We start from the raw sequence: 27,994 nt of genomic DNA on the forward strand, positions 1-27,994 counted from the left end.
TTGCAGTGGTCAGGGCATATTTGTTTAAAGCCTGATAGACATTTCTTTACAGCAATAATATTTGTAATCCCTCTTGCTTAAATTGCTTGATAGTAATTACCATTGCAGACTATGTGGCTGTGGGCATCCATCCATTTTAGGTACCTTAAATTGTTAAAAATCAGCTTCCCCCCCACCCCACCCCCTTTGAAACCATTTGAAAAGAGAACTGTTGAGCAGATGCCAATAATAAATCCTGTTGAGATCTCTGTATCCTCCCGAGAGTACTGCCTGTGCCAACTGGAGACTGACTGGCATGAATCTGAACTCTCTGTACCTCTTGATATATTGTGCTTCAAACGGACCAATTACAATAATTACCAGCTCTGTGGCTGGGGCTTTAGTGCTCAGTCTGCACCTCATGCCCCAGCTAGCTGGCAATATGTCCAATCCTACAAACTCTCAGTTTTTCAAATAAAATGAATGCAAAATGAAATACTTAGAAAAATTAGAAGAGAGCTTGAACTGAAATTAAATGCTAGCCAATGGTAATGGTGTTCATGATGCAAACGGTAGATTACTAGAAAGTTATAAAGTTAGGCCCAAATCCTGCAATCAGTTCAGCATGGACAGACCCTTTTGCATGGGGGTCCAATTGCAGGATCAGTGCTTGAAAAAGTACAGTGGGGAGCACTTTATAAATGTCTATAGATTGGTAGAATTTCTGCCTTATATTTCAATATATATTTTTAAGACTGTGAAAATAAATTAGAAAAAAATCTGTATAAAAAGGAGTGGTATACTTTTCATTAAGCCATTGTTACTTTTCAGTTGTCTTTTACTTTTCGTATCAGAATCTTAACTCTTTCAAAAATACATCATTTTTATTACTCTGCAAAAGGTGTTTTACAGAGAAAATGTTTTAAATCATTTAGTAAAAAAAGAAGTTAGTGAGGAGGGATTCCGGTAACTTTTAATAACAATTTATCTTCCCTTGATGACTGGGGCTGCCCAATAGCCACCTGCCATGTCATCATTCCACTAGGAACAAAATCTTCTTCAAGGTTCTTGTGTGGAAAGTCACCTGTGTTGGGATGTTGACTTGTGTCTCGGCCCTCCACTGGGTATACTGAATAGTTGTTGAAGAAAACTTTAATCTTAAAATATTTTAATCTGTATTATTACTAGTCCTTTTCATTGTTTCTAGTGTTCATAGAATCATAGAATATCAGGGTTGGAAGGGACCTCAGGAGGTCATCTAGTCCAACCCCCTGCTCAAAGCAGGACCAATCCCCAACTAAATCATCCCAGCCAGGGCTTTGTCAGGGCGTTGTGACCTCTCGATGTTGTCTTAATTATTCTGCAGCAATAATAGCATTCCCTTTATCAAGGAGGAAGGGGAACTGTTGGCATAAATCTGTCATAAGTTCGTGTGACCTGACATATGCTTCAGATGGACTATTACAATAATCACTTGTACTGCTGTAACTTTGGCTACTTGGCCTGTGACCCGTGTACCTCAATTAGCAGAACATATTGTGTTATCTAGATAGTCATTTGCGTGTGCCCCAAAAGTATCTAAAGGATATTCATTCAGAAAGGTGATGAAACAAAAGTAAATGGATGATATTTAGAGGTGGGCAAATTAGTGTAAATTACAGGTAGTTAAGTCAGTGTCTAAATTAGTATCACTTTGCATACTGAGCAGCCCGAAGAAGGTGTAAATTAAGATAGAAGGTTGGCACTTTAACTTATTCTTCTTATTTTTTCCAGTTAGTTGTTTTTCCTATCAAATTACAAATTCGACTCTCTTTCCCTCCCTTGAGTCAGGGCTTTTCTTGACACAAGAAAGTTTACCGGTTATACTGGCACAATAAAATGGTAGAGTTAGACCAATACAGTTTCATGAATTCTGGAATAAGAGTGCCTTTTCCAAAGCGATGTGAGCTAAACCAAGAAAAGGCGTTCTTATACCTGAATAAGAGTGTCTAGGGAGTGTCTAGACTAGTATAAAAAGTGGTGGTGGTGTAGGGTGTATTAGAGCCGTTGTAAACAAAGAAAATTATGAATTCTTGAAGGGAAGTAGGTTAGGAACTGGAGGGGAATAAAGATGGGAGGCAATTCTATTTGGTGATTCATATATTTTATGATGATTAGAGCATTAAAAATTACCGAGACAGATTTGAAGAAGTGAGACTTGATATTTGAGTGATGGGAGAGGCAGTGCTAAGGAGGGAATGGTCAGCTGTAGCACTTGAAGGGAGGGCCAGTTATTGCAACCTCTGGTTCACAATCATAAACTGGTTACACCTGGGTAATTTTTCATCTCTTGTTCTTAAACATTTAATGGTGCTACTGGAAGAGATGCTGGGTCATATTGTTCACCTCCCAAGCTGTGTTTATTGTGCTCTTGATGGTTCCTCTGGATGCCTTCTCTGCTTTTTTAGAATTTACTTTCAAAATGTACCATTTTCTTCAAAATCATTCAACGGAGAGATTCCCCAGGACAGCCTGTATGTAATCTGTTGACTTTTCTTATTCAACAGGGGAATGTTTTATCTTGTAAAGGAAAGGGGAGCATAAACTGAAACAGTTCAGAAATGCAAACAGTGTTGGGGAAAGGAGAATTTGCTTTTTGTTCCTTCTCCGCAAATCATTATTATTATTATTAATTATTATTATTATTTATTATTATTAAAACAAACACCTCTGTCTACAGGGAAAACAAGCTATTCCTCACCTTTCTTGGCTAGATATGTAGATGGTGATTTGGAGCCAAGTGAAAAGTGAGAGCGGGGGTATAATATGTAGGGATAAATGAGTAAAATGTTACGGTACTGCACTGGGTTTCAACTGCCCAACTCCTGTTAGATAAGCTGTTAGCAGCAGGACAGTGGGGTGGGAGGAAGTTTTGTTTCATGGTTTCTGTGTGTATATAATGTCTTCTGCAGTTTCCACGATATGCTATGCATCCGATGAAGTGAGCTGTAGCTCACGAAAGCTCATGCTCAAATAAACTGGTTAGTCTCTAAGGTGCCACAAGTACTCCTTTTCTTTTTTCTTTTTACGAATACAGACTAACACGGCTGTTACTCTGAAACAACTCCTGTCAGTTTCATTGGCTTCAATCTTGTGCAATGCTGAATATTTTCCCCACTATCTCCTTTCTGAAGACTGGTTAATTTTTAAATTGGATCATCAACATTTTCTTAACTCTTGAAGTTTATATTACACAAAGTTGAGCCTTAGAACAACCACAAACCTCACTCCCTTCTGCTCTAAATGCTAGGTGTGTTTCTCTGACCTTGTCTTTGCTAGCATAAACACAGCACATAGCACAGTGTACTGTGTACATATAAGATATTACATTAAAAATAAAAAATCTCATACAATTTCCCTCTTGGGAGAGGAAGAGAAAGAAAGAGCACATGTGATAGATGGTTTCAGAGTAACAGCCGTGTTAGTCTGTATTCGTAAAAAGAAAAAAGAAAAGGAGTACTTGTGGCACCTTAGAGACTAACCAGTTTATTTGAGCATGAGCTTTCGTGAGCTACAGCTCACTTCATCGGATGCATAGCATATGTGATAGATGCTAATCATGTTCCTTAATACATTTCTGGAAGTTGCTCAGATACTACAGTGATGAGGGCTGTTTAAAATAGAGTGTATCTCCAGCACCAGTATTTCACAAAATGGTTGGGCTTTTTTTGTTTTGTTTCTTGCTTGTTTCAAGAGGCTTTGTTTTCAAATTGTATTTACTAAATCCAACTCAAAGCTACCTAATAAGATACAAAATTGACCATACATGATTAGGAAAACATGGACTATTATCCAGCGTATCTTAACATTGTTTATGCAGTCCCATTTGTGTGCATGACTCTTCATAGAACAAATAAGTCAGTTAGTGGCTTGATGATTTTATAATTTAATTCAGATAAAATATAGGAGGAAGATGGCAAATAAAAAAAGAAAAGAAAAAAAGAAGAAATATATCAACTAGTACTTTAGGTAAAGATTTTTAAATACATTTTCCTTCTCTCTCCTCTTATGAAGGTGGCATTTTTATATCAATATTATTGGACAGATATTTTGCATCTATAACGTGCCTTTTAGACAAGGATAGCAAAGTATTTACAAATATTAACTAACATGACATGAGATAGTTAAATACAATTATTAGTTTAATTTTACAGATAAGTAAACTGAGGTATGGAAGCTAAGTGAGTTGCCCAAGACTATATAGTGAATCAGTGGCAAGGTCAGTATTATACTCTAGATTTGCTCTACTAGAATATGCTGTTTAAGGAGACAGGGCCAGATTCTCAGCTGATGTAATGCTAGTGAAATCAGTGGAGAGGTCTATTTACACCAGTTGAAAATCTGGCCTACAGTATGTAGTATTCCCATGTTTCCATTCCCTCAATCAAATCCTATCTTTTCGTAAAGATGCTGTTTGAGAGAAACCACAACAGTACTTCTGTGTTAATGCTGAACTCTTCTTTCTTTTAGCTGCTTTAAAGTGTTGAATTTCTCTTTGGGGATGTGTGACTTAATAACATTACAAACAACTCTTTATCTCTGTGCAGGGAGATAATTACTTTAACAACCAAAGTGCTACATTGACACTTTGGAGGTCTTTTGTGTGCATCTAAGTACCCAAAGCAGCCCAGAGGTGTCAGTTCTGGGTACTGCAGCAGCACAGATCTTGCTACTGCTGTCCTCATCTTCAGTCACTATGGAGAAAACCATCTGCTTCTGCTTTGGTTTGGAAAGGGGCTTGGGTTCCAAAGTGCCTTCCCCCCACAGCCCATCCTTGTCCCTAGCTGCTGTGTTTACAAGAGCAGTAAGGGAATTAATCACTTGGATTAAAAACATTCCAGTTTAGTTCTAATTAAAATAAATAAATGAAAATCCTGCTTGCATACACTGACATACAAAAATAGTCTTTGTGTGAGAAGTAAATCTACAAAGTTTATCTTTCTTAGAAACAAATAAATCTACACCTGCTCATTGTCTTTTTTATATTATAAACTTATTTATAGAATGTCCTTTCCTCCCACTCCTACTCAAGATGTGCAGAAGGTAGACACTCAGCACATTCATGGGTCCTGAAATAATTTTCAGGGCCTGTGAAATGTCATCATGTTGCATAGCTTTGATCTAATGTGCTGGGGTACCATGAAAATATCATATTTTAATGTAAATGTTATGCTAGCCAAAATATTTGAAAGTATCTTTCCTTTTCCTGAAGCACTTTTGCAAATTTAAAGTATAACCAATAACAACAATATATAGAGAGACACAAAAAATAATAAAGCTTTAAAGTTTGTATTCTTTGATGAGGTGGACGAGGCTTTCTTCCAGCAACTAATGGAAGTTACTAGATTGCAGGCCCTGGTTCTCATGGGTGACTTCAATCACCCTGAAATCTGCTGGGAGAGCAATACAGCAGTACACAGACAATCCAAGAAGTTTTTTGAAAGTGTAGGGGACAATTTCCTGGTGCAAGTGCTGGAGAAACCAACTAGGGGCAGAGCTCTTCTTGACCTGCTGCTCACAAACCTGGAAGAATTAGTAGAGGAAGCAAAAGTGGATGGGAACCTGGGAGGCTGTGACCATGAGATGGTTGAGTTCAGGATCCTGACACAAGGAAGAAAGGAGAGCAGCAGAATACGGACCCTGGACCTCAGAAAAGCAGACTTCGACTCCCTCGGAGAACTGATGGGCAGGATCCCCTGGGAGAATAACATGAGGGGGAAAGGAGTCCAGGAGAGCTGCCTATATTTTAAAGAATCTTTATTGAGGTTACAGGAACAAACCATCCTGATGTGTAGAAAGAATAGTAAATATGGCAGGCGACCAGCTTGGCTTAACAGTGAAATCCTTGCTGATCTTAAACACAAAAAAGAAGCTTACAGGAAGTGGAAGATTGGACAAATGACCAGGAAGGAGCATAAAAATATTGCTCAGGCATGCAGGAGTGAAATTAGGAAGGCCAAATCAGACTTGGAGTTGCAGCTAGCAAGAGATGTTAAGAGTAACAAGAAGGGGTTCTTCAGGTATGTTAGCAACAAGAAGAAAGTCAATGAAAGTGTGAGCCCCTTACTGAATGAGGGAGGCAACCTAGTGACAGGGGGTGTGGAAAAAGCTAATGTACTCAATGCTTTTTTTGCCTCTGTCTTCACGAACAAAGTCAGCTCCCAGACTACTGCACTGGGCAACACAGCATGGGGAGGAGGTGACGAGCCCTCCATGGAGAAAGAAGTGGTTCGGGACTATTTAGAAAAGCTGGACGAGCACAAGTCCATGGGGCCGGATGTGCTGCATCCGAGAGTGCTAAAGGAGTTGGCAGGTGTGATTGCAGAGCCATTGGCCATTATCTTTGAAAACTCATAGCGATCGGGGGAGGTCCCGGATGACTGGAAAAAGGCTAATGTAGTGCCCATCTTTTAAAAAGGGATGGAGGAGGATCTGGGGAACTACAGGCCAGTCAGCCTCACCTCAGTCCCTGGAAAAATTATGGAGCAGGTCCTCAAGGAATCAATTCTGAAGCACTTAGAGGAGAGGAAAGTGATCAGGAACAGTCAGCATGGATTCACCAAGGGCAAGTCATGCCTGACTAATCTAATTGCCTTCTATGATGAGATAACTGGCTCTGTGGATGAGGGGAAAGCAATGGACATGTTATTCCTTGACTTTAGCAAAGCTTTTGATACGGTCTCCCACAGTATTCTTGCCAGCAAGTTAAAGAAGTATGGGCTGGATGAATGGACTGTAAGGTGGAGAGAAAGCTGGCTAGATCATCGGGCTCAATGGGTAGTGATCAATGGCTCCATGTCTAGTTGGCAGCTGATATCAAGTGGAGTGCCCCAAGGGTCAGTCTTGGGGCCGGTTTTGTTCAATATCTTCATTAATGATCTGGAGGATGGCGTGGATTGCACCCTCAGCAAGTTTGCAGATGACACTAAACTGGGAGGAGTGGTAGATACGCTGGAGGATAGGGATAGGATACAGGGGGACCTAGACATATTAGAGGATTGGGCCAGAAGAAATCTGATGAGGTTCAACAAGGACAAGTGCAGAGTCCTGCACTTAGGACGGAAGAATCCCATGCACCGCTACAGACTAGGGACCGAATGGCTAAGCAGCAGTTCTGCAGAAAAGGACCTAGGGGTTACAGTGGACAAGAAGCTGGATATGAGTCAACAGTGTGCCCTTGTTGCCAAGAAGGCTAATGGCATTTTGGGATGTATAAGTAGGGGCATTGCTAGCAGATCGAGGGATGTGATCGTTCCCCTCTATTCGACAGTGGTGAGGCCTCATCTGGAGTATTGTGTCCAGTTTTGGGCCCCACACTACAAGAAGGATGTGGAAAAACTGGAAAGTGTCCAACGGAGGGCAACAGAAATGATTAGGGGACTGGAACACATGACTTATGAGAAGAGGCTGAGGGAACTGGGATTGTTTAGTCTGCAGAAGAGAAGAAGGAGGGGGGATTTGATAGCTGCTTTCAACTACCTGAAAGGGGGTTCCAAAGAGGATGGATCTAGACTGTTCTCAGTGGTAGCAGATGACAGAACGAGGAGTAATGGTCTCAAGTTGCAGTGGGGGAGGTTCAGGTTGGATATTAGGAAAAACTTTTTCACTAGGAGGGTGGTGAAGCACTGGAATGCGTTACCTAGGGAGGTGGTGGAATCTCCTTCCTATGAGCTTTTTAAGGTCAGGCTTGACAAAGCCCTGGCTGGGATGATTTAGTTGGGGATTGGTCCTGCTTTGAGCATGGGGTTGGACTGAGGTCTCTTCCAACCCTGATATTCTATGATTCTATACCCACAACCTATTGAATGTGATACAATAGACCCACCATGATAGGACTAATAAAATGTTGACTCTTTAAAAAAACAAAAAAACAAAAAAACCCCTTCAGATTTATTTCAAAAATAACTTACTTTTAATGTTCCTATAGTACCTCCACTTCTGAACTCTGAATTCATACTGCTTCTGCAACTACATACTGTACATCCACTACCTGAGGAACAAGCCTATTCTATCATGCACATTGCATAATATTTTTCTCAAAATGGAGCACAGCTCTGCAGCAGAGTAGATTTGATGGCTGTAGAATCACGGAATACACAGAGTGCTGTTCATAATACCTATCTCTCTTTTCTAAAGAACTTTAAGATGCAAAACCTACTCTATAAGTGCAAAGTGCCGATTTGCTCTTGTGCATTGACCACTATCAGCCTGTGTCAAGACTTGGAAAAGACTTGAGTCCTTCTTGCCAGTGTTCAGGAGGAGTTGATAAGGCTTGGATTTTGGGTCCCATTCCTGGGTTACTGGAAGATTCATAGATATTAAGGTCAGAAGGGACCATTATGATCATCTAGTCTGACCTCCTGCACAATGCAGGCCACAGAATCTCACCCACCCACTCCTGTGATAAACCTCTCACCTATGTCTGAACTATTGAAGTCCTCAAATCATGGTTTAAAGACTTCAAGGAGCAGAGAATCCTCCAGCAAGTGACCCATGCCCCACGCTACAGAGGAAGGCGAAAAACCTCCAGGGCCTCTTCCAATTTGCCCTGGAGGAAAATTCCTTCCTGACCCCAAATATGGCGATCAGCTGAACCCTGAGCATATGGGCAAGATTCACGAGCCAGATACCCAGGAAAGAATTCTCTGTAGTAACTCAGATCCTACCCCATCTAACATCCCATCACAGGCCATTGGGCCTATTTACCATGAATATTTAATGCTACAGGTAATACTGCCAACCCTCCAGGATTGGCCTGGAGTCTCCAGGAATTCAAGATTAATCTTTAATTAGAGATTATGTCATGTGATGAAATCCCCAGGAATAGAGCCAACCAAAATTGGCAACCCATGCTACAGGGGGGTATGTTGGCTGAGTGATGGACCTGGGGCTAGAATTTGAACCCATTTGGCCTCTGTTCAAATGCCACTGGGATGCAAAAATGGATTGCTCCTGTTGGAGAGTCGAACAAGTGCTTTGAGTGGGGATTCAAACCCCAGCATGGTAAGGGAGCTGGGGGAGCTGACAAATCAATTTCACCCAGACCACACCACACGGTCCATTGTCTACAGCCAAGCTCTATGATACAACCGCATTTGCCCCAACCCCTCAGACAGAGACAAACACCTCCAAGATTTCTATCAAGCATTCTTACAACTACAATACCCACCTGCTGAAGTGAAGAAACAGATTGACAGAGCCAGAAGCGTACCGAGAAGTCACCTACTACAGGACAGGCCTAACAAAGAAAATAACAGAACGCCACTAGCCGTCACCTTCAGCCCCCAACTAAAACCTCTCCAACGCATCATCAAGGATCTACAACCTATCCTGAAGGACGACCCATCACTCTCACAAATCTTGGGAGACAGGCCAGTCCTTGCCTACAGACAGCCCCCCAACCTGAAGCAAATACTCACCAGCAACCACATACCACACAACAGAACCACTAACCCAGGAACCTATCCTTGCAACAAAGCCCGTTGCCAACTGTGCCCACATATCTATTCAGGGGACACCATCACAGGGCCTAATCACATCAGCCACACTATCAGAGGCTCGTTGACCTGCACATCTACCAATGTGATATATGCCATCATGTGCAAGCAATGCCCCTCTGCATGTACATTGGTCAAACTGGACAGTCTCTACGTAATAGAATAAATGGACACAAATCAGACGTCAAGAATTATAACATTCAAAAACCAGTCGGAGAACACTTCAATCTCTCTGGTCACATGATTACAGACATGAAAGTTGCGATATTACAACAGAAAAACTTCAAAACCAGACTCCAGTGAGAGACTGCTGAATTGGAATTCATTTGCAAATTGGATACAATTAACTTAGGTTACCTTGCATAATGACTTAGCCACTCCCAGTCTCTATTCAAGCCTATTTCCCCTTGTTTTTTCCTACCCCCATCGCCCCAATGTTCCTCAGACGTTCTTGTTAAACCCTGGATTTGTGCTAGAAATGGCCCACCTTGATTATCATACACATTGTAAGGAGAGTGATCACTTGAGATAAGCTATTACCAGCAGGAGAGTGGGGTGGGGGAGAGAAAACCTTTTGAAGTGATAAACACCCATTTTTTCATGGTCTATGTGTATAAAACATCCTCACTGCATTTTCCACTTTATGCATCGGATAAAGTGAGCTGTAGCTCACGAAAGCTTATGCTCAAATAAATTGGTTAGTCTCTAAGGTGCCACAAGTACTCCTTTTCTTTTTGTGAATACAGACTAACATGGCTGCTACTCTGAAAATTCAATCCTGTGACAAATGTGAGGCCTTGTGGTAAAGTGGGATTCGAACCAGGAATTTGATGTTTAAGTTAATTTCAAACGTGCAGCTCACCCCACTGCGCCACCCCTCAAAGGCCCACTAGATGGCGCTCTTTCAACGAGCAGCGAGCCCCACTTTCCCCGCTCCCTAGCGCTGCCGGAGACCCTAATGGCCGGGCTGCGCCACTGCAGCCTTTTCCCCTGAACCTAAACGGCGGCCATCGTTGCTCAAGACCACGTGACGCGGCGGCGACCAATCAGGACGCGGAAGGGGGCCCGGACTCTCGTCCCTGTGGCCGCCATTAAAGAAAAAGGGGCTCGGAATTAGACGGGAGAAGAATCCCCCGCTCTCCCCCCCCCCCCCGGCCGGGACGCGACATGGGGGCGACCCGCTGACGGGAGCCGGGCGCTCAGGATGCCGCGGCCGGGCAGCCGCCGACAGAGGCACCGCTGAGAGAGGAGGCCCGCCAGCGGGGGCTTCGGGGCACCGACCGCGGCCGCCGCGTCCCTCTGTCTCCGCGCTTGGCGGCGGGGCCGGAGCGAGTGGGGTTCGGCCCCTACCCTGGGGAGATTTGGGGGTTCGCCCTCCGTCCCCGGAGGTTCCCCAGTTGAGAGGATTCGGGGTTCAGCCCGCCCCTTTGGGAGGGCCCTCCCCCGAAGAGACCCCGCGGTCCCTCCCTCCCCGGCTAGGGAGATCGTGGGGTTCAGCCCCCCGCACAAGAGACCTCTCCATCTGACGATTTGCGGGGTTCGCACCGGCGGAGGGAACCCCCCGGCCGCGGCAACTTGGTGGGGGTCGGAGATCCACCCATCGGTGGGGATTTGGTGGGGTTCGGCTCAACTTTGGGGTAGGCCCCTGCTGACGAGAGACTTCGTGGGATCCATCCGCCTCTCTGAAAAAACTGGGGCTCACCCCCTGGAGAAGATTCCCCCCCCCCCGCCGAGGAGACGGTGAGGGTCGCCCACAGTTTCTCTCTTCCGCTCCCCCAGCGAAGAATCTTCACGCACAACGGAGACTATTTGGGTTTCACCCTTCAGATAAGAAGATTTTTTTGCGGGGGGTTATGCTCACAAGAAAACATACCTCGCTGGGCTGCTGCTGAGGGGGCGTTCGGGGTCCCCTTCTCACTCAAGAACCCCCCCGGCGGATTTTGGGGGACACCCCGGGAGAATTTTACCCCACCCTTGGGAATTCTTAAAACTTATTTGGTTTCTGACGCCTGAAGTTTTTGTCTGATCTAATTTTTAATTTATTTGGAATATATTTTGAGGGGGAGAAGAATCTGACACCCCCGCTTTACTCTCTTCCCCTCGGACTCTTATCGACCCACAACTACTCAGCCCCAGTCATTCCACTCTTTGCCCCTCTCATCTGGCGAATAAGAAACAAGAGGAAGAGCAGGGAGGTTGCTGGATTAATTGCCCCTGTTGGATTATTTATTCCTCAACTCCCTCGTTTGGCGACTGAGATGAGAGTGAGGGGTCGTGAAACCATTTTACCTCCTGCCCCATTGGATTAATTACCCCACTTCTGTCCCCTTGCTGGATCAGCTACCCTCTTCTCTCCCCTTGGTCTTCGATTGAGTGGACAAGAGAAGCAAGGAGGATTGTGTATCTTAATCTCCCATCGTTGGATTATTGACCCTTTTCTCCCCTTCCTTGTTGTTGTCTTTGCCCTCCTGTTTTGGCAGAAGAGGAGGGAAGGTTCTGACTCTTTTGCGCACTTTTCACGGCTCCCCCCCACCCCCGCTCTCCCTCTCCTGCTTGTGCAAAATCCCTTATTTAACTGTATTATTTGTGCGTGTGTAACCTCCCTCCCCCCTTTCCTTCTGTGTCTCTCCCTCCCGGGCTCGCTGTCTCTCTCTCTCTCTGTCTGTCTCTTTCTTTCTTGTCGGAGGCTGTGGGATAATGGCGTGTGGGTTGTGGCTGTGAGGATGAGTTCCTGCTTCGTGCCGAACGGGGCCAGCCTGGAGGATTGCCATTCCAACCTATTCTGTCTGGTAAGTGTCCACCAGCTGCAGACACGCTGTTCACAGAGAGAAAGAGGTGTGGTGGTGGCTTTTTTTTTTTTTTTTTTTGAGGTGGGGGTGGAAGGGGTAGTGGAAGCAAAGCAGCCATTTTTAGCATAGCTTCTGCTGGATGAGTCCTCAGAGTAGGCCTTGCCTGGAACCAGCCAGCTTTTCCGTGTCCCTCTGTTCCCCCCACCCCACATCATTGCCCGTGTAATATTGTCCCTCCCTCCTTCTCTTGTTTTTTCTGGCCAATATTACCCCAACACTTTGCTTTCCCCTTCTGTTTCCTTCTCCCCAACTTTTTCTGCTTTCTATTAATCTTTTTAGCTATTCCTTCTCACATCTTTATTTTAGTCCTGGCAGGAGGTGGTATGTAGCTGCAGTACTCCCCTTTCCTCAGGCAAACTTTCTCTGCTGCCTCTCCCGCTGTAGTGACGCCCCAGAAAAATCTCAACTAAATCCTCCCGTTTTCCTTGCTTTCTTTTGTCTATCATTTTTCTCTTAAACTGGTTTTGGTGATATTTTTTGTACAAAGGCACATGTGCTATCCTATACTTGTGTTGTGCACCATTTCACATCCTTATTTTTTTTTTTGTAACCGTTAAACTGTTAATCTTCACTTTTGACAGCTCCTAAAGCCAGTTTGATTTGGTTTGGAATATGGTACACTCTTTTGTGGCTATGGGGATTGCTGACCTGTTTCATTTTCCTTTAAATACAAATTAATCAGGTTGACTGGTATTTATTATTATGGAGGCTGTTTTAAGTAAAACCTGTGTCTGGCTGTTCTTGCTGGTGTATATTTTGGGGGAGGGGAATCTGGGCAGTTTGAGTATGTCTGCAGGATACCAGTATGAAGGCTGCATCAGGTCTGGAGCTCAGTATGAGCAACATCTTGTTAAGTCTTTCAGAAGTACCAACTGTTGCAAATTTCTTAGCAACAGTGAGTCCGAAGCCTCATCTTCCTGCTGCAGTGGTGGAGGCTACCCTGTTAGATACACTGTGCAATAATCTTAATTGTTGTGTCATATCTGGGGGAAGAGGAGAGATTAGAACCATGTGGGAGAAGGGGGGATGGTGTTAGCTAGTGCAAGGAACTCCTTGTATATGCTCATTTATGAGGCTGAATCCATTTGGCACCTCCTGCCATGCATCTCGAGTCACTGTTCCATTTAAGAAGTGGTCAGGGTTTAATCCTTGATCTCTTTGGTACAGTGTTGCTTTGTAAACAATAGTTCAAGAATAGAGATTACCTGTGCTAATGGGAAGATATAGAGCAAAACAAATTGTTGTGGCTAACAGGATAACAACTTCAATTTCAGACTTAAGTTAAATGCAGTTTTTTGCAGAAAAATAACTTATGATTTAATTTTGGGAGTAGGAGAAGGGGAGAATATGATGGCATTTGGGTATAGTGGGTGCACTTGAAAAGTTGCAACTTGATGTATTCCCTCTCTGTTAAATAAGGAATTCTGTTATTACCGGTAGATCTTTCAAAGCACTGGTAGTTAAGGGTGTTCACTGAAGGTAGATCTATTATATACAGTTTTCCTGAAAGCTTTGTGTAATTTTAAAATGGACAGAGGGAGCATACATGCGTAAGATCAAGGCTAAGGAAAAAAGTGTTTGCCAAGATACATGATTAGTCTATAACTGTACAGTTAAAATAGTTGGAAAACAATTTCATTAATGGTTGCTGTTCACCTCTGTTTTGCTAACTTTAACAAGTTGGGGAGACAAGGTGGGTGAGGTAGTATCTTTTACTGGACCAACTTCTACTGGCGAAAGAGACAAGCTTTCGAGCTACACAGAGCTCTTCTTCAGGTCCCCTCTGCGTAAACCAGCACAGCTACAACAACAGCGCAAACATTTAAGAACTTGGTCAGTTTTATTGCAACTTTGCTTCTGGTATTAATACTTACAACAATTATTTAAAGATAGAGGTAAAGCAAGGTGCAGGTCATAGTTTAGGATATAAGCTGTCTTCCTCATCCTCACATTCTCCAGAGTACAATACATTTTAGAAATGTTTTTGGTAAGTTTTGGTTAAAAGCATAGGATCATGGATTATTTTTTCTTTTTTTTTTTTTTTCCCCTTTTTAAAACCACAGAACTGGGGTTTATGTCTGGTAGCTTTTTGCTAAGAGTCCTGTTTGCAACTTCCTTCTAATGAAGGAACTAGAAGTAACTTCAGGATTTAGTAAACCTTGTTTCCCCCAAATGTTTTTCACCTAATTTTTTTTTCTGTTCCTCTTCCGCAGGCTGATTTAACTGGGATTAAATGGAAACGATACGTATGGCAGGGTCCAACATCTGCCCCAATTCTCTTTCCGGTAACAGAGGAGGATCCCATTTTGAGCAGTTTCAGTCGCTGTCTGAAAGCTGATGTACTGAGTGTTTGGCGGCGCGATCAGAGACCTGGACGCAGAGAGCTGTGGATATTTTGGTGGGGCGATGACCCCAATTTTACTGATCTTATTCATCATGACCTCTCAGGTAAAAGAGAATGGACTGAACAAAATCTAATCAATCAGTCAACAAAGGGATGCTATCTTCCATACATAAAAAGTTCCCACTTTATAAACACTACAATGGATAATGACATACAGTTTATTTTCTATAGTGATATGTCATACTTACAGCTTCCATCACCTTGAGTTTTTATGGTGGTGGGTGGGGGCCTCCCAGGAAACCGAATTGCTATGATCGTGGAATCTTACCAAAACTGAACTTCTATCTTGAGTTGTGTACTGATACAGTTGAGTGTCTCTCTGTGTTTAGGGTGGCTGTTTCTACTGAGAGAGATGGTGCTAGATATTCAAGGAGCAACTTTTTGCCCTTTTTAATTTTTTTTTTTATCCTATGCTTTTTGAAAACTAAAATGAGTCTCTCAAATTTGGATAGAATTTTCAATCTAAAACAAAGAAATGCAAGACCCTGTGGCAGTGGCTTAGGTGTGGGATGAGTTAATATTTTTAAAATGTTTGGTATAACCTCATTTGTAGGTGGTCAGAATTTATCTTAAATCTCCATGCTATTTTTAAGGTATGGGGAAAAAAATTAGGGAACCAGATGGAGTTGTCTCTCTGGAAATTTTCAAAATGAAGGTGCCTAAATAAGGCACCTCAGGGAGCGTGGAATCCTGAGAATCTTGTGTATTAAGACTCTCTTGTTTTCTTTCAGAAGTGCTGAGTGCCTGTTAAAGTAGGTTACTGTCAGAAGTGTAAAACATCATCACCTTTAATGGTGAAAGTCAGACCATTCTTACTTGGATGTCTAAATTTAGATTTTGGTGCCTAACTTTAAGTATCTTATTTTTGAAAATTTTGGTTTATGATTTTATTTTCTAACACACAACTTTTTTTAATATAATCTTGTTGACAGATGAATGCTTCCTGTTTTGCTTGGAGAGCTAATTTTTAAACCACTACCTTTGTATACAGTCTCCCCAGTAGGCTTACAGATATGTATTTTTTATACAATAATATTAAGAAGTCATATTGTTGTACGTAGACTTTGGAATAATGAAAAGCATTCGTATTGCAGAATTGTAAAATGAAGTCTAGTTTTGGTATGTAATGCTTTTGATAAAAATGGAAGTCTGTGAGTACTTGTTCTTTTCAGGGAAACTTTTTCTGTCAGATGAATAAATGGTACTTGAGAGAACCAGAATACATTAATACACTCTGTGTAGTTGTGGACATTCCAAAAAGCAAATATGAAGTTGAAGTGTCGCTGAGCAATCTGATATGAAACAGTCTTGTAATCTGTAGAATTTCCATATGTACAGCAACTTTATAAGAAGGAGCTTCATGTACTGGAAAAGACTCAAGTACTAAAATTACAGATGTTTCTGATATTGTGTTTGAGTTAGCAGGAATTGTAATACTGCTGCTACTACTACTAACAACCCTGGAAATGGAAACTCCTCTTATGCAGTAGTCAGCTACAGCTTCTGTAAGTTTGCTCTATGAATGTCCTCTGTCCCGACCTGCAGGGACCATCTTTTGTATGGTGAGAAGTAACTTAGAGTCCATGCTGTTTTTGTCCTGGGCTACACCTGAGTAAAGACCAACACTTGTGTAGAAGTTTCTCTGTAAGTTTTGGTATGCTGTTGTCCGCTATGGCATAGGGTGAGACAAGAATATTGGGTGAGACAAGAATATTAGATTTTTTTTTTTTAATAGATCATGATCATGAAGTTAAACCACAGGTCCACATAGGACTGAGCCCAAGTTTCTAAACTTGTCTGCTGTATTTAGTGTGATACATTTTATTTGGTCAATATCTAGCTGCTTTTTTTTTTTTTAAATCACTAGTGGGTAACTTAAAGTAGTAATCAGGAGGAACCTGGTAAAAGATACCACCAGCCTCTGGGGGGGATACCTTGCAGCTGAATTCCCTGAGCTAATGTCTGTGATGCTCACAGATTGTCTTTGGGACTTCAGAGTAGATGGGCTGGCATATGTCTTCCTGGAAGTGAACTCGTGAGTTGTCTTACCCATAATTAGTGAGGCGCTTGTACAGAATTGGTTGTTTGCTCAATCTTATCTTTGGGTCTGTTTTGGATATTTAATTTGTTTGGGTTGGGGATGTTTGACCATTGATGTCTGCATTTCAGTACAGGTTCTATTCCATACCAGTTTTGGCACAAGAGATGTTTGGTTTCCACACAGATTCTGAGGCTAACAGCTCATGACTCGTTGATCTTCCTGGTGGTTAAACATGCCTGACCTCTCATTCCAACAAGGAAGTTTTTCTGGGGTGGGGGAGAGAGCCTCCAAAAGCCATTATCAGCTGTTACAAGGTTCTAGTCAGCTTGGATCCTTATAACCAGAAGCAGTTACATAAGTGATCTATAGGAAATGAAGAGCTAGATTGGTAGCTGGGACGTTGCCTGAACCCTGTTCTTTTTCTATACAAAAACTTCGTGTGTGTATGTGAGTTATAACCGAGCCCAAACAATATTACTTGGCCTCATCCATAGACATAGCAATGAATTATTGGTTAGCGGACAGTTTTTTTTTTTTTTATTAATCCATTCTGCTCCATCCTTGTTACACTGTTCATGGAAAAGATAAATTGCTTCCAGGCGGAGGCCCGCTATCTGTTGTTCTGATCCTTGCTCATGTTGTTTGGTGAAAACAGTGTGGCTATAATGAATTACCAGGCATTATCGATGCTATTGTTTAGCAGACTGATGGTGTTGACCGTCTTTAAGGTGAGATGGGAAACTCATTATGTTTAAGAAACATGCTCCTGATGCTAGAGAGTATGCTGCTTATTGCTGAGTAACAATCCTCGTTTAGGGAAAGTGATTTGAGAAGGTAGCAGTTATTCAGTTCCAGTCCTGCTTGGATAGCAGTAATGGTCTAGATTCTGGCCTCCCTTTGGAGTTGAAACTGCTTGTTATGGGGCCATAAATCATTGGGCATGTGAAACTTCTTGGCAGCTATTGATTTGCCATGAGTTGTAGCTTGACATTGCTTATGTTTTGGAAGTGCTCTTGGTGATGAACAATTTGCTGAGGGATATGACATATGGAATCCTTCAAGGATCTTTCTTATTACCTACAGGGTCTCCTGGCAAGATAATGTCTAAACATACTAAAGTGTCAATGTTTTTTTTATATAATATGCGACTGTATATGTCTTGCTCTGTGGAAGTTCATTCTCTGCACTGGCAGAACGTTTGAATAATTTTGCCGTCTGGTTGTAACTGAACTCTCTACATTGAGCCTTGGGTATAAGTCTTGTTGCTGGTAGAGGTGGTTGATGTGAGGGGCTCTACTCCTTGTTTCCCCAATTTATGAGGGGATTGATTCAGAGGTAGTGACTCTCTGGTTAAAAATTTTCATGTCTTTCAGTCACACCTTTTCTAAGAGTGCAATTTATCAAATGTTTTAGGAAAACTATTTAATCTGGTGTACCTGTGGCAACTTTGCAATGGTATTGTCTTATAGCAACAGTGAGGCATGATCATAGTAAATCCCTCCCTGCAAGGCTTAAAGTAGGACGTCTCCACTACATAAGCTTGTTCAGAATGCTGCAGCACAGTATCTCCCTGGCTTGAGCAACCATAGTTGTATTACACGTTCTCTGTGCTCTTCAAAGTGTCTGACTATATAAATGTGGGGGTTGAAGTGGGTAATGTTGGGTTTTAAATGTTGTATCAGTCCAGATCAGGGGTGGGCAAATGTTTTGGGCAGAGGGCCACATCTGGGTAGGGAAACTGTATGCAGGGCTGGGGGTTGGGGTGCAGGAGGGAGTGCAGTGTGCAGGAACGGGCTCAGGGCAAGGGATTGGGGCAGAGGAGTGGTGTGGGGTGTATGAGGGGGGTTGGGGTGCAGGAGGGGCTCAGGGCAGGGGGTTGTGGTGCAGGAGGAGTTCAAGGTGCAGGCAGGGGGCTCAGGGCAGGGAGTTGTGAGGCGGGGTGCAGGAGGGGTTCGGGCTCCGGCTCAGTGCCGCTTACTTAAAGCGGCTCCGGAGTGGCAGCAGTGTGGGCCAGGGCAGGTTCCCTGCTTGCCTGCCTGCCCTGGCCCCACGCTATGCCACTCTAGGAAGCGGCCGGCACCACATCCCTGGGTGGGGGGGGCACAGGGTTCCACGCGCTGCCCTTGCCATGCCTCCAGGTACCTCCCCCGAAGCTCCCATTGGCTGTGGTTCCCCGTTTCCAGCCAATGGGAGCTGTGTGGGGTGGTGCCTGGAGGCAAGGGCAAGGCACAGAACCCTTCCGCCCCCCCCCCCCCCCCCCGGGGGCCCCAGGGACGTATGCGGGCCGTAGTTTTCCCAGCCCTGGTCCAGGTTGTGCTCAAGACCTAATTCTGAGGCAATAGTTGTACTTTGACTTTCACCCACATTTTAAGGAGTCCACCATTGTGCCTTTGGCTGGCAAGTTACACCTTTTATTATGGTGAGCTGTATAATGTGGAACTCTCTCTTTTTTTCCCCTCCCTCTCTCTCAGTTCATCTTTCTTAACTTCTAAAAATATCCTTTTAATTTGCATGTGCTTCACTACTTTTGGCCCTTTATTTACTAGCTTCATCCTTTCCTTTTTGTACCAGACCCCTTGTTTGTTTGTATAGCTCCCAACATGCTTTGGTGGGGGAATAATTTATACGTTAATGTTAGTCTTGGCTCTGCATTAGACTTACGGGAAGGTGCAAGCTATAAGAAGGAAAAGTAATGGTTGATATCTAAAAGTTTTTTCAGAAGTCTGTGCAGGCATGCATATTTGTTTGTCCTTCATGTTAAAAATGACAAGCAGTCTTGAGCTATTGTGGATTCCAAATGGCAGCAGATATTTCTGTATCTTGGGCAGGGAAGTGCATAGCGCAGAGATTCTCCAACTTTCATAATAGGGACAATGTTGTAACAGTATGTCTCGTGGATCTCTTCTCTCCACTTCCAAATCATGTGGACCAGTTAAGTACTAAGGTATCTTTAGCTTCTAATACAGAAACCAGTGTAAGAGCCAACATCATGTGGCCACCCACTGTTGTACACGCTCCTAGCAAGTGGTCCACTAAACAGTTTGAGAGCCACTTCACTAATGGTTTACTCACTTCATTGGCAATGCTTGCTTTTGACGTATACGCTTCTGTTTGATAAATGTCACGCTACAAAACTTTGCACCAGATGTCAATATAGTGAGCCTAAGTGTCTGTATGTTACAGTGGTTAACAATAAATCTTTCTCATCCTCTGCCTGCTTCTAGAGCCTTTGCCCATTAAAGTTCACTGTACAACATAGTCTTAAGCATTTTGGTGTCCTCCATGTGGAGGTATGTCCATTGCAGCAAAACTCAACTAATAAGCGTTGCTCAGTGCTGTTTGTACATTCTCTTTACAGAACATCTTTATTTGTGTTTTGTATCTTGCTACTTGATATGCATAATAGCTTGAAGGTGCTGTTGATTTAAATCTTTCCAGCTCTTTGCTGTGCTGGCAATAATGTCTGTTTTAAATCTGTGGAGTAAGGTGAGAATTGCTACTGCATTGTAAATGTGCACTTTTGGCTCAGGTGGTGATCTACTTGTTCCAGACTGAATATCATATGCAGAATGTGCCTTTAGAAATTCAGGGAAAAATTCCTTGATCACTGAGGATGGTGTTTGTCAAAACTCCTCCAGTTAAGTGAAATCCATCTGTATACATAATTTACTCTCCAAACTTAAAAAAAAAATAAAAAAAATTTTTTTTTAAGTTTTTTAATGTGGCTAAATGTCCCAGTTTATATTTTACACTTGCTTGCAGTTTTCTCTTCATTGTGGTATATGTGTGTTCTGCACAGTGTCAAAACACAGTGTTGCCATGTCTGGCTTGACAAGCTATACTTGATCTTCATGAAAAAGTTAAAGGACTGAAGCAATCTTAAAATCCCTATAAGCAAGCACAATATGTTTTTCTAGAAGTGTAAATATTCTGCTTTTATTTTCCTCTGGGAGGATGGGTAAGGAAGGTAAAACATTGATGAATACACTATAGGTAATATACACATTACATTCAGACTTTTTTGCAAAGACTTAATACTTCCAAAGAAAAGGCTAGTTTGTGTTTTGTTGCAAATATAGTGACAATAAGTATGGTATAATATAGTTTAGTAGAATATATGATCTTGGACTGTAGTTCATATTTGAACTGGTTCTCAGTCAAGGAAACTGTCCAAACAGTGTGGATGCCCAGAGGCTGTTCTGTGGAACACACATACACTTTAATCCTATTTCTAGGAAAAAAGTGTTGTTAAATGCATTTTTAATTGGTCTGCTGCATTTGGGCATAGTTAGAACTTGTTCTTACATGTGAAACATCTACTCTGTGTAATACCTAGTAATTACCATTTTCATAAGAAATGAATGATGTATTGTAATTTTTTCTTTCCCTATTAATGTTTTACTTTTAAAAAATATATATACACAAACACAACCCCCCCACAAACATAAACCATGTATAATACATAATAGTCTTGTGTTAACCATTTGCTACCTTAACTATAGTTGAAACATTTGATTATATGTAATATGAACATTTGTATTACACAGTTAACAAATGTTTATAAAAATCTAGTTTAGTTTCAAATCTTGTTCTGCCTTATTTCATGTACAGAGAGATAAAGAAGGAAACTTTAGAGGAGGGGAAAAAGAGAAGAGGACAGAAGGAAGTAGGGCAGACAAGAGGAGGTTATTGCAACTTTTTCTAATAGTAGTAGAATCTTGAACTCTTTGTCACTCAAGTCAACTGGATAATTCTTACTTTTTAAATCCAGTATTGGTCAGTTTCTTCCAAAATTTAATCCTTAATGTAAATTAAGCTTTGATTTAATTTTGGAATATGGTGTGTGTGTGTGTGTGTGTGTGTGTGTGTGTGTTGGTTTTTTTTTTTTTTTTTTTTTTTTTTACTGTAGCATTTGGCTTAAGGCTTTATTGTATTTGATAAGCTTACTACTATTTCATACTGCATCAGCTGACAGCCCTCCTGCCCCCCTCCCCCCCACTTACGTTGAGTTTTCAGTACAATGTGTGACTTGCTTAATGCAAAACTTTGATTTATACAGTCTGTATTTATGACTGGGCTATTAAATGAGAGCTGTTAAAGCAGTGGTGGGCAACCTGCGGCCTGTCAGGGTAATCCACTGGCGGGCCACAAGACAGTGTTTACATTGACCGTCCGCAGGCTCGGCTGCCCGCAGCTCCCAGTGGCCGCAGTTTTGCGGATGGTCAATGTAAACACTGTCTTGTGGCCTGCCAATAGATTACCCTGACGGGCTGCAGATTGCCCACCGCTGTCTTAAAGGAAATTCTTTTTGCGGGGGTGAGGGGGAGTGGGGACAAGGAAGGTGAGCAGTAAGCTTTTTAAAGGCTATGCGTAAATCCTGATACAAGAAAGTAAATGCAAGAAAATTTACACACACGCTTGAAGTGATTTTTTTTCTTCATATAATTAAAGTGATGTTAAAATGGTCATTCAAAGTACGGGGTGAATTCGTTTGTGATAAGCGTAGTTTGCTGTTGCTTAAAACACTTTTTGAGTTCTCTCTCAGTACATGTTAGAAGTTTACTGAATGTTGAATATAATTTAAAAATATCTTCCTGACTTGTTTATCCTCTTCGTAGCTTGGGTCACAACAACTATGGCTATTGGTACTGTTTCTGAGCTCTGGTTTGCACTATAAACATATGTCGGTATAACTATGGATTTTCTACACCCCGAGCGACTCACTTATATTGACCAGACTCCTACTGTAGACAGCTCTATGTCAATGGGAGGGCTTCTTGGTATGGTGGAGTATCTATGCCAATGAGAGAAGCTCTCCAGTTGGCATAGGTAGCATCTTCACTAAGTGCTACAGCACTGCAATAAGTGTAGACAAGTCCTGACATACTGGAGGAAATAAAGCTCCTGGATTTTGATGGGTTCTTGGAAATGTACACTTTAACATGTTGAATATTTGACTCTCATGTTTCTGGTTTTGAAAGTTTCGAACCTGTTTTGTATTACTCTAAGTAAGCAAAGGATGGTTTACAGTAAAGGGATACTGACAAGTAACAGTTTGGCCACAAATCTAGATTTTTTTGGTAGCAAGTAGTGTTTTACAAAATCTGAGTCAGAAACACTTCATGACAGCTTTCTTCAAAACTTACTATAAGTTTTTTGCATTAATCAAACCATACTTTCACACTTTGCAGGTGACTCTAGAGTACCTAAAAGTAAAATGAACTGTAAACAAAAATGAAACTGACTTTTTCATTGGGTGGGATCTAGACTGAGGAAAAAGAGAGTAAATAGCAAATCTGATGAAAGCAAACGAGACTTTTAAAACTGCTTCAGTTCAGTTTCTAGAGGTGGCAACTTGAGTAAGTAGTTTACTTAAATATGAACTATTTTGTCCTGGCCATTGCTTTCAGTAACGCTTCCCTCCATTTTGTACATTTTAATTTCACTTGACTTAAAGATTTTTTTTAAAATTTAAAATGATTGTTCCGAATGCAATGCAATACTGCAAATGCAGTACTGTTGGGAATGAAGTATTATTCATGCAGGGACAGGGGAGAAGCAAAATGAACGTTAATCTTGTTTCGTGGATTATGGCATACACCATTGTTGGGAGAGGGAGGAGAAAGGAGAACTTGATGATGGCTAGAGGACTGGTAAAAGTGATAGGTAGGTGGTTTTTTTGTTTTTGTTTTTGTTTTTGTTTTTGTTTGTTTGTTTTTTTTTAACCTCAGGGTTGCCAGAAAAAACTCCAGTTAGGTCAGTAGCTATTTGAAAGCTTACCATCTGAAGACTTTTAAATGGCTTATGTGACGTGATGGTCTCAGTCCAGGTCCCAGTAGATAGGTGCTTATGTTATCCTCACCACTACATTATTAGGGCCCTACCAAATTCAGAGCCATGAAAAACGCATCATGGACCATGAAATCTGGTCTTTTTGTGTGCTTTTACCCTATACTGATTTTATGGGGGAGACCAGAGTGTCTCAAATTGGGGGTCCTGATCGAAAAGGGACTTGTGGGGATCACAAGCTTATTCTAGGGGGGGGTCACTGTGCTGCCACCCTTGCTTCTGTGCTGCCTTCAGAGCTGAACGGCCAGAGAGCAGCAGCTGTTGGCTGGGTGCCCAGGTCTGAAGGCAGCACCCTGCCAGCTGCAGTGCAGAAGTAAGGGTGGCAATGCCATACCATGCCTCCCTTACTTCTGCACTACTGCCTTCAGAGCTGGGCAGCTGGAGAGTGGCAGCTGCTGACTGAGGGCCCAGCTCTGCAGGCAGCAGCACAGAAGTAAGAGTGGTAGTACCATACCATGCCATCCTTACTTCTACGCTGCTGCTGGCGGTGACTCTGCCTTCAGAGCTGTACTCCTGGCCAGCAGCAGCCGCCGCTCTCCAGCTGCCCAGCTCTGAAGGCAGTGCCGCCGCCTGCAGCAGCGCAGAAGTAAGGGTAGCAGTACTACAGACTCCACCCCCTACTATCCCTCCCCTCCCCCCCCAACCCCTTTTTGGATCAGGACTCCTACAATTACAAGACCCTGAAATTTCAGATTTAAATAGCTGAAATGAAATTTACAATTTTTAAAATCCTACCACTCTGAAATTGACCAAAATGGATGTGAATTTGGTAGGGCCCTACGCATTATGTATGCTACAGAACTGTGTGGGAACATTACACTGCCACTGCTTGTACTATGTATCTACTTTTGTAGCCCACTGAGTGCCTGTATTGCAACCGTATAGTTCAGGGGTGGCCAAACTGTGGTTCACAAGCCACATGTGGCTCTTTTACCATTAAAGGGTGGCTCAGGGAGCTCCCCCAGGCCCCTTCCCCCATTCTCCACCTATAGGACTGGGGGGGAGGGGAAAGCTCAGGACCTCTGCCTTGCAGTGGGGTGGTGCAGTAAGGGCTTCTGCCCAGTGGGGAGGTGGGGTCTCAGGGCTTCATCACTATGGGGCTCACCTGCCAGGGCTTGGCACTTCAGCAGGAGCAGGGCTGAAGCCCTGAGCCCCGGCAGGCATGCCCCAGCTCTCGAACTTCTGAAGATTTTCATATGCCGCTTGGAGGGCCATTAAGTTTGGCCACCCCTGGTATAGTTCTTGATGCTGTACTTGATTGTGTACACACAGAGCATTTCAGATGAGTGTTGTCAGTAGGATTAAAGGGACATCAAGGCTTCTTTTAAAAACACCCCCTCCTCTCTCTCTTTTTTTTGTTCACCCTTAAATTTAAGTTTCTAGTATCTTCTAAGATTATACTAACTGAAATAGATTAGAGGACAGAAACTATTCCCCCCCGCCCCCCGGCTTACTTTGTGCATTTGATGTGACTGTGTACAGTCAGTTTCACTGTTTCCTTGTTACTTGGCCTCCCCTGTTGCTGTGAGACACAGAGCAACCTGGAAGAGAAACTTAAACCAATGTAAAACAATTGGCAGGGAGACTTGGGCAGGTGGTGTGCTTAAACTTTTTTTTTTTTTTTTTTTTTTTTGGAAAGTGGAGTTCATTGTTTGTTTTTCACATGGACTTCAAGCACATCTGTAAATGTGAATTAGTTTTTCCTTACGCTGCTTAACCTGATCGTATATATATGTACGCTTATGCTTATTAAATAAATAAATTAAAAAAGCAAAAACCTTTATCCTGTTTAGCCCTCCTTTTTTGTAGGGATATACAGTTCATTCAGACGAAGTAAACAGACTTTTTCTAGATATTTACTGCCTAGAGAGAGAGTGTTATCTCAAGCCCACTCATTTTAAAGCTTGAAAATACTATACTTAAAATTTTGCTTTGCGTCCATCATCCTGGAAACCAGCATCCTTTCAGGCTGTAGTCTGCTGGATGGCAGTTTTCATGTCCTTGGGCTTGAGGTTCTTTTTCTTCATGCTGTGCTTCTGAGAGTAGAAGGGTAAGATTGGTTTAAAAAACCTCCAGCAAAGCAGTGTTGCCAGCCCTCATGATATTTTATTACTTAAAGCCACAGTTCCTGGTGACAGGTGATGTGGTGATCTCAGCATTCATTTAAAAAGGAGAAAAAGGGGTTGTTTCTTGCCCTCGTGGTTGCAGAGAAAAGCTTGAAATTTTGACGAGTGCACCTCAAAGACTCAAAAACCAGAAGTTTTTTTTTAAGACACTCTCATGAAGTTTGGGGGCCTGATTCATGACTTTTGAGAGTGGTGATTTTTGGTAAAGGATTTGCTGCAGGTTTCCTTCAAACAAAGTCTTGCCAAATTTTGCTATTGTCCTGGCAGAGACTGCTGCTCCGTGCTTTGCTTCTTTCTGTGCTTATTCCATCAATGAGGGCTAACTTCTTTCATAGAACCACTCTTTTGTTCGTTTCCAAAGACAATTGCAGGTGCAAAGATTAAATAACTTTTTTATTAGGATCTATGGAACACTTCTCAAGGTCGTTAATGCCTTGAACTATTTTCATCTGAGAATGTCAGAGTTAGTATTTTGGTAGAATTGAAAAGAGGAAATGTGTTTCTTCACCAGTTGATCGCCTGATGAAGAAGGAAGGCAGCCAGTCCAAACAACTAGGTTAAAGTTTCAAAAGAGAAATATTTCAGCAGTTTATAGCGATTATGACTATTTTTAATGGAAGAAACTTAATTTTCATGGCAAACAGAACTTTGTATCCCCATAAAACATAAATTCTAGAAACTTAAACCAGCTGAGCAGTTCGTCTATACAGAGAACAACATTGGAGTTTGAGTTGAGATTTTTCTGGTGTCTGTGCTAGCTTGACTTCCTGTTCCTGCTGTTTGTCTTGTGGTAGCTTCTAGAGGTCTTAACTAGATTTGGCCCCCATCGTTCTAGGCACTGTACAATCACATAGCAAATGCCCCAATTACTCAAAACGTAATGAAAACACATGGGACTGTGTGTGTGGTTTTTGTTCTTCTCTTGGCATGGAGAAGGTGATATCTGTTGGATCATTTCTAAAACTGCAACCTGCTGTTGTCTAGGCAAACATTAGCAACTTGTTTAATCTGTTTCCACAAAGTGCTCTTCTAGAATGTGCCTAAACTAGGAAAACTGGGACCTGTATTGCTCCACAAAAGACAGCAACAGTGGAGGCTAAGCAGTAAAGAGAGTTCAGATCTGTGTTTTTAGCCTTGTCTTAAGAACTGTTTAAAGAGAAGCCTGGCACTGTTGAAGCTAGAATGAAAATTATGAATGTTAATTCCAGAATCTCTGTCAAACTTCTCATTCGTTTGTACAAATATAATGGTGTATTAAACTGAGTATGTAAGGGACTTTTGAAAGCTGTTCTGAATTTAAACCCATTAAGTCCTCCCTATGCCTTCAAGATGATGTAAATTTGCCTTTATTTTGCAAGATACATACCACTTGCATTTGATTATTACTACATAGTTAGACTTGGGAGACTGTCTCAGGATTTCCCTAACTGAGGAGTCTATTCTCCCTCTGTGCATAAACTCCCATTAATGTTAATGAGAGTTGCATGCCCATTGGGGGCAGAACAGACCCCCACAGAAAGCATCAAGTTTTACCCAATATTCTCCAGGTAACTAAATATCATCCTCCTTGTTCTCCTTTACTCTAAATTGTTCTGGACATTAAGTTCAGCCAGAAGTGTCTCTGGTGGGCTTTTTGTGTGTGTGTGTGTGTATGGTTGTGGTGCTTTTACATTTTTAAAAAAAAAAAAAGAGAGAGATTTTACATATGGCTGACGAAGTACTTCCCCCCCCCCCCCCTCCAAATTTTGTACAATGCCTTTTATTTAGAAAGATTTTATATTAAACTTATCCCAGGCCTTTTAAAGATGACTTGCATTTGGATATCTGGGAAATTGAACACTTGTGGTACAATTTAGAATCCACTTATTTAAGAATAGAAACTTTTGGATATTGGTATTTTGAATTGGCCTAAAAGTGTATTCGTTCGTTCTTGCATGTCATAATCAATGCTTGTACGTATCCTACAGGCATTCCGTTCTGAAATTCAAAATCTAGGTTACTAACATATACCATATTCAAACATAGGGATAATTCACACACCATCTATCTTTTAGGTTTGTTCCTGCCAAGGAGAATTATTTTCATTAATTGAACAACAATCAATATCAGACTGAGCTGGGGGTGCGGGTTACCTTTTCATAACACAAATACTTAATTAACATTGTTTAAGATTGCACATGCTATTCAGTAATAATAAAGTAACCACTTTA

General features: G+C 42.1%; 1 protein-coding gene across 1 annotated transcript in view; it reads left to right on the plus strand.

Annotated features, from left to right (window-relative positions):
• Nucleotides 1–12,142: 12,142 nt before the first annotated feature.
• The window catches only part of MED13 (mediator complex subunit 13), a 76,893-nt gene continuing 61,041 nt past the window's right edge, over nt 12,143–27,994 (plus strand). Inside the window, exons 1-2 of the mRNA XM_074974966.1 lie at nt 12,143–12,304; nt 14,578–14,812. Coding sequence (XP_074831067.1) covers nt 12,239–12,304; nt 14,578–14,812 — 301 coding nt within the window. The 5' untranslated portion in view covers nt 12,143–12,238. The remainder of the gene's footprint in view (nt 12,305–14,577; nt 14,813–27,994) is intronic.

This window comes from Natator depressus, chromosome 17 (genome assembly GCF_965152275.1).
Source record: "Natator depressus isolate rNatDep1 chromosome 17, rNatDep2.hap1, whole genome shotgun sequence".
NCBI classification, from domain to species: domain Eukaryota; kingdom Metazoa; phylum Chordata; order Testudines; family Cheloniidae; genus Natator; species Natator depressus.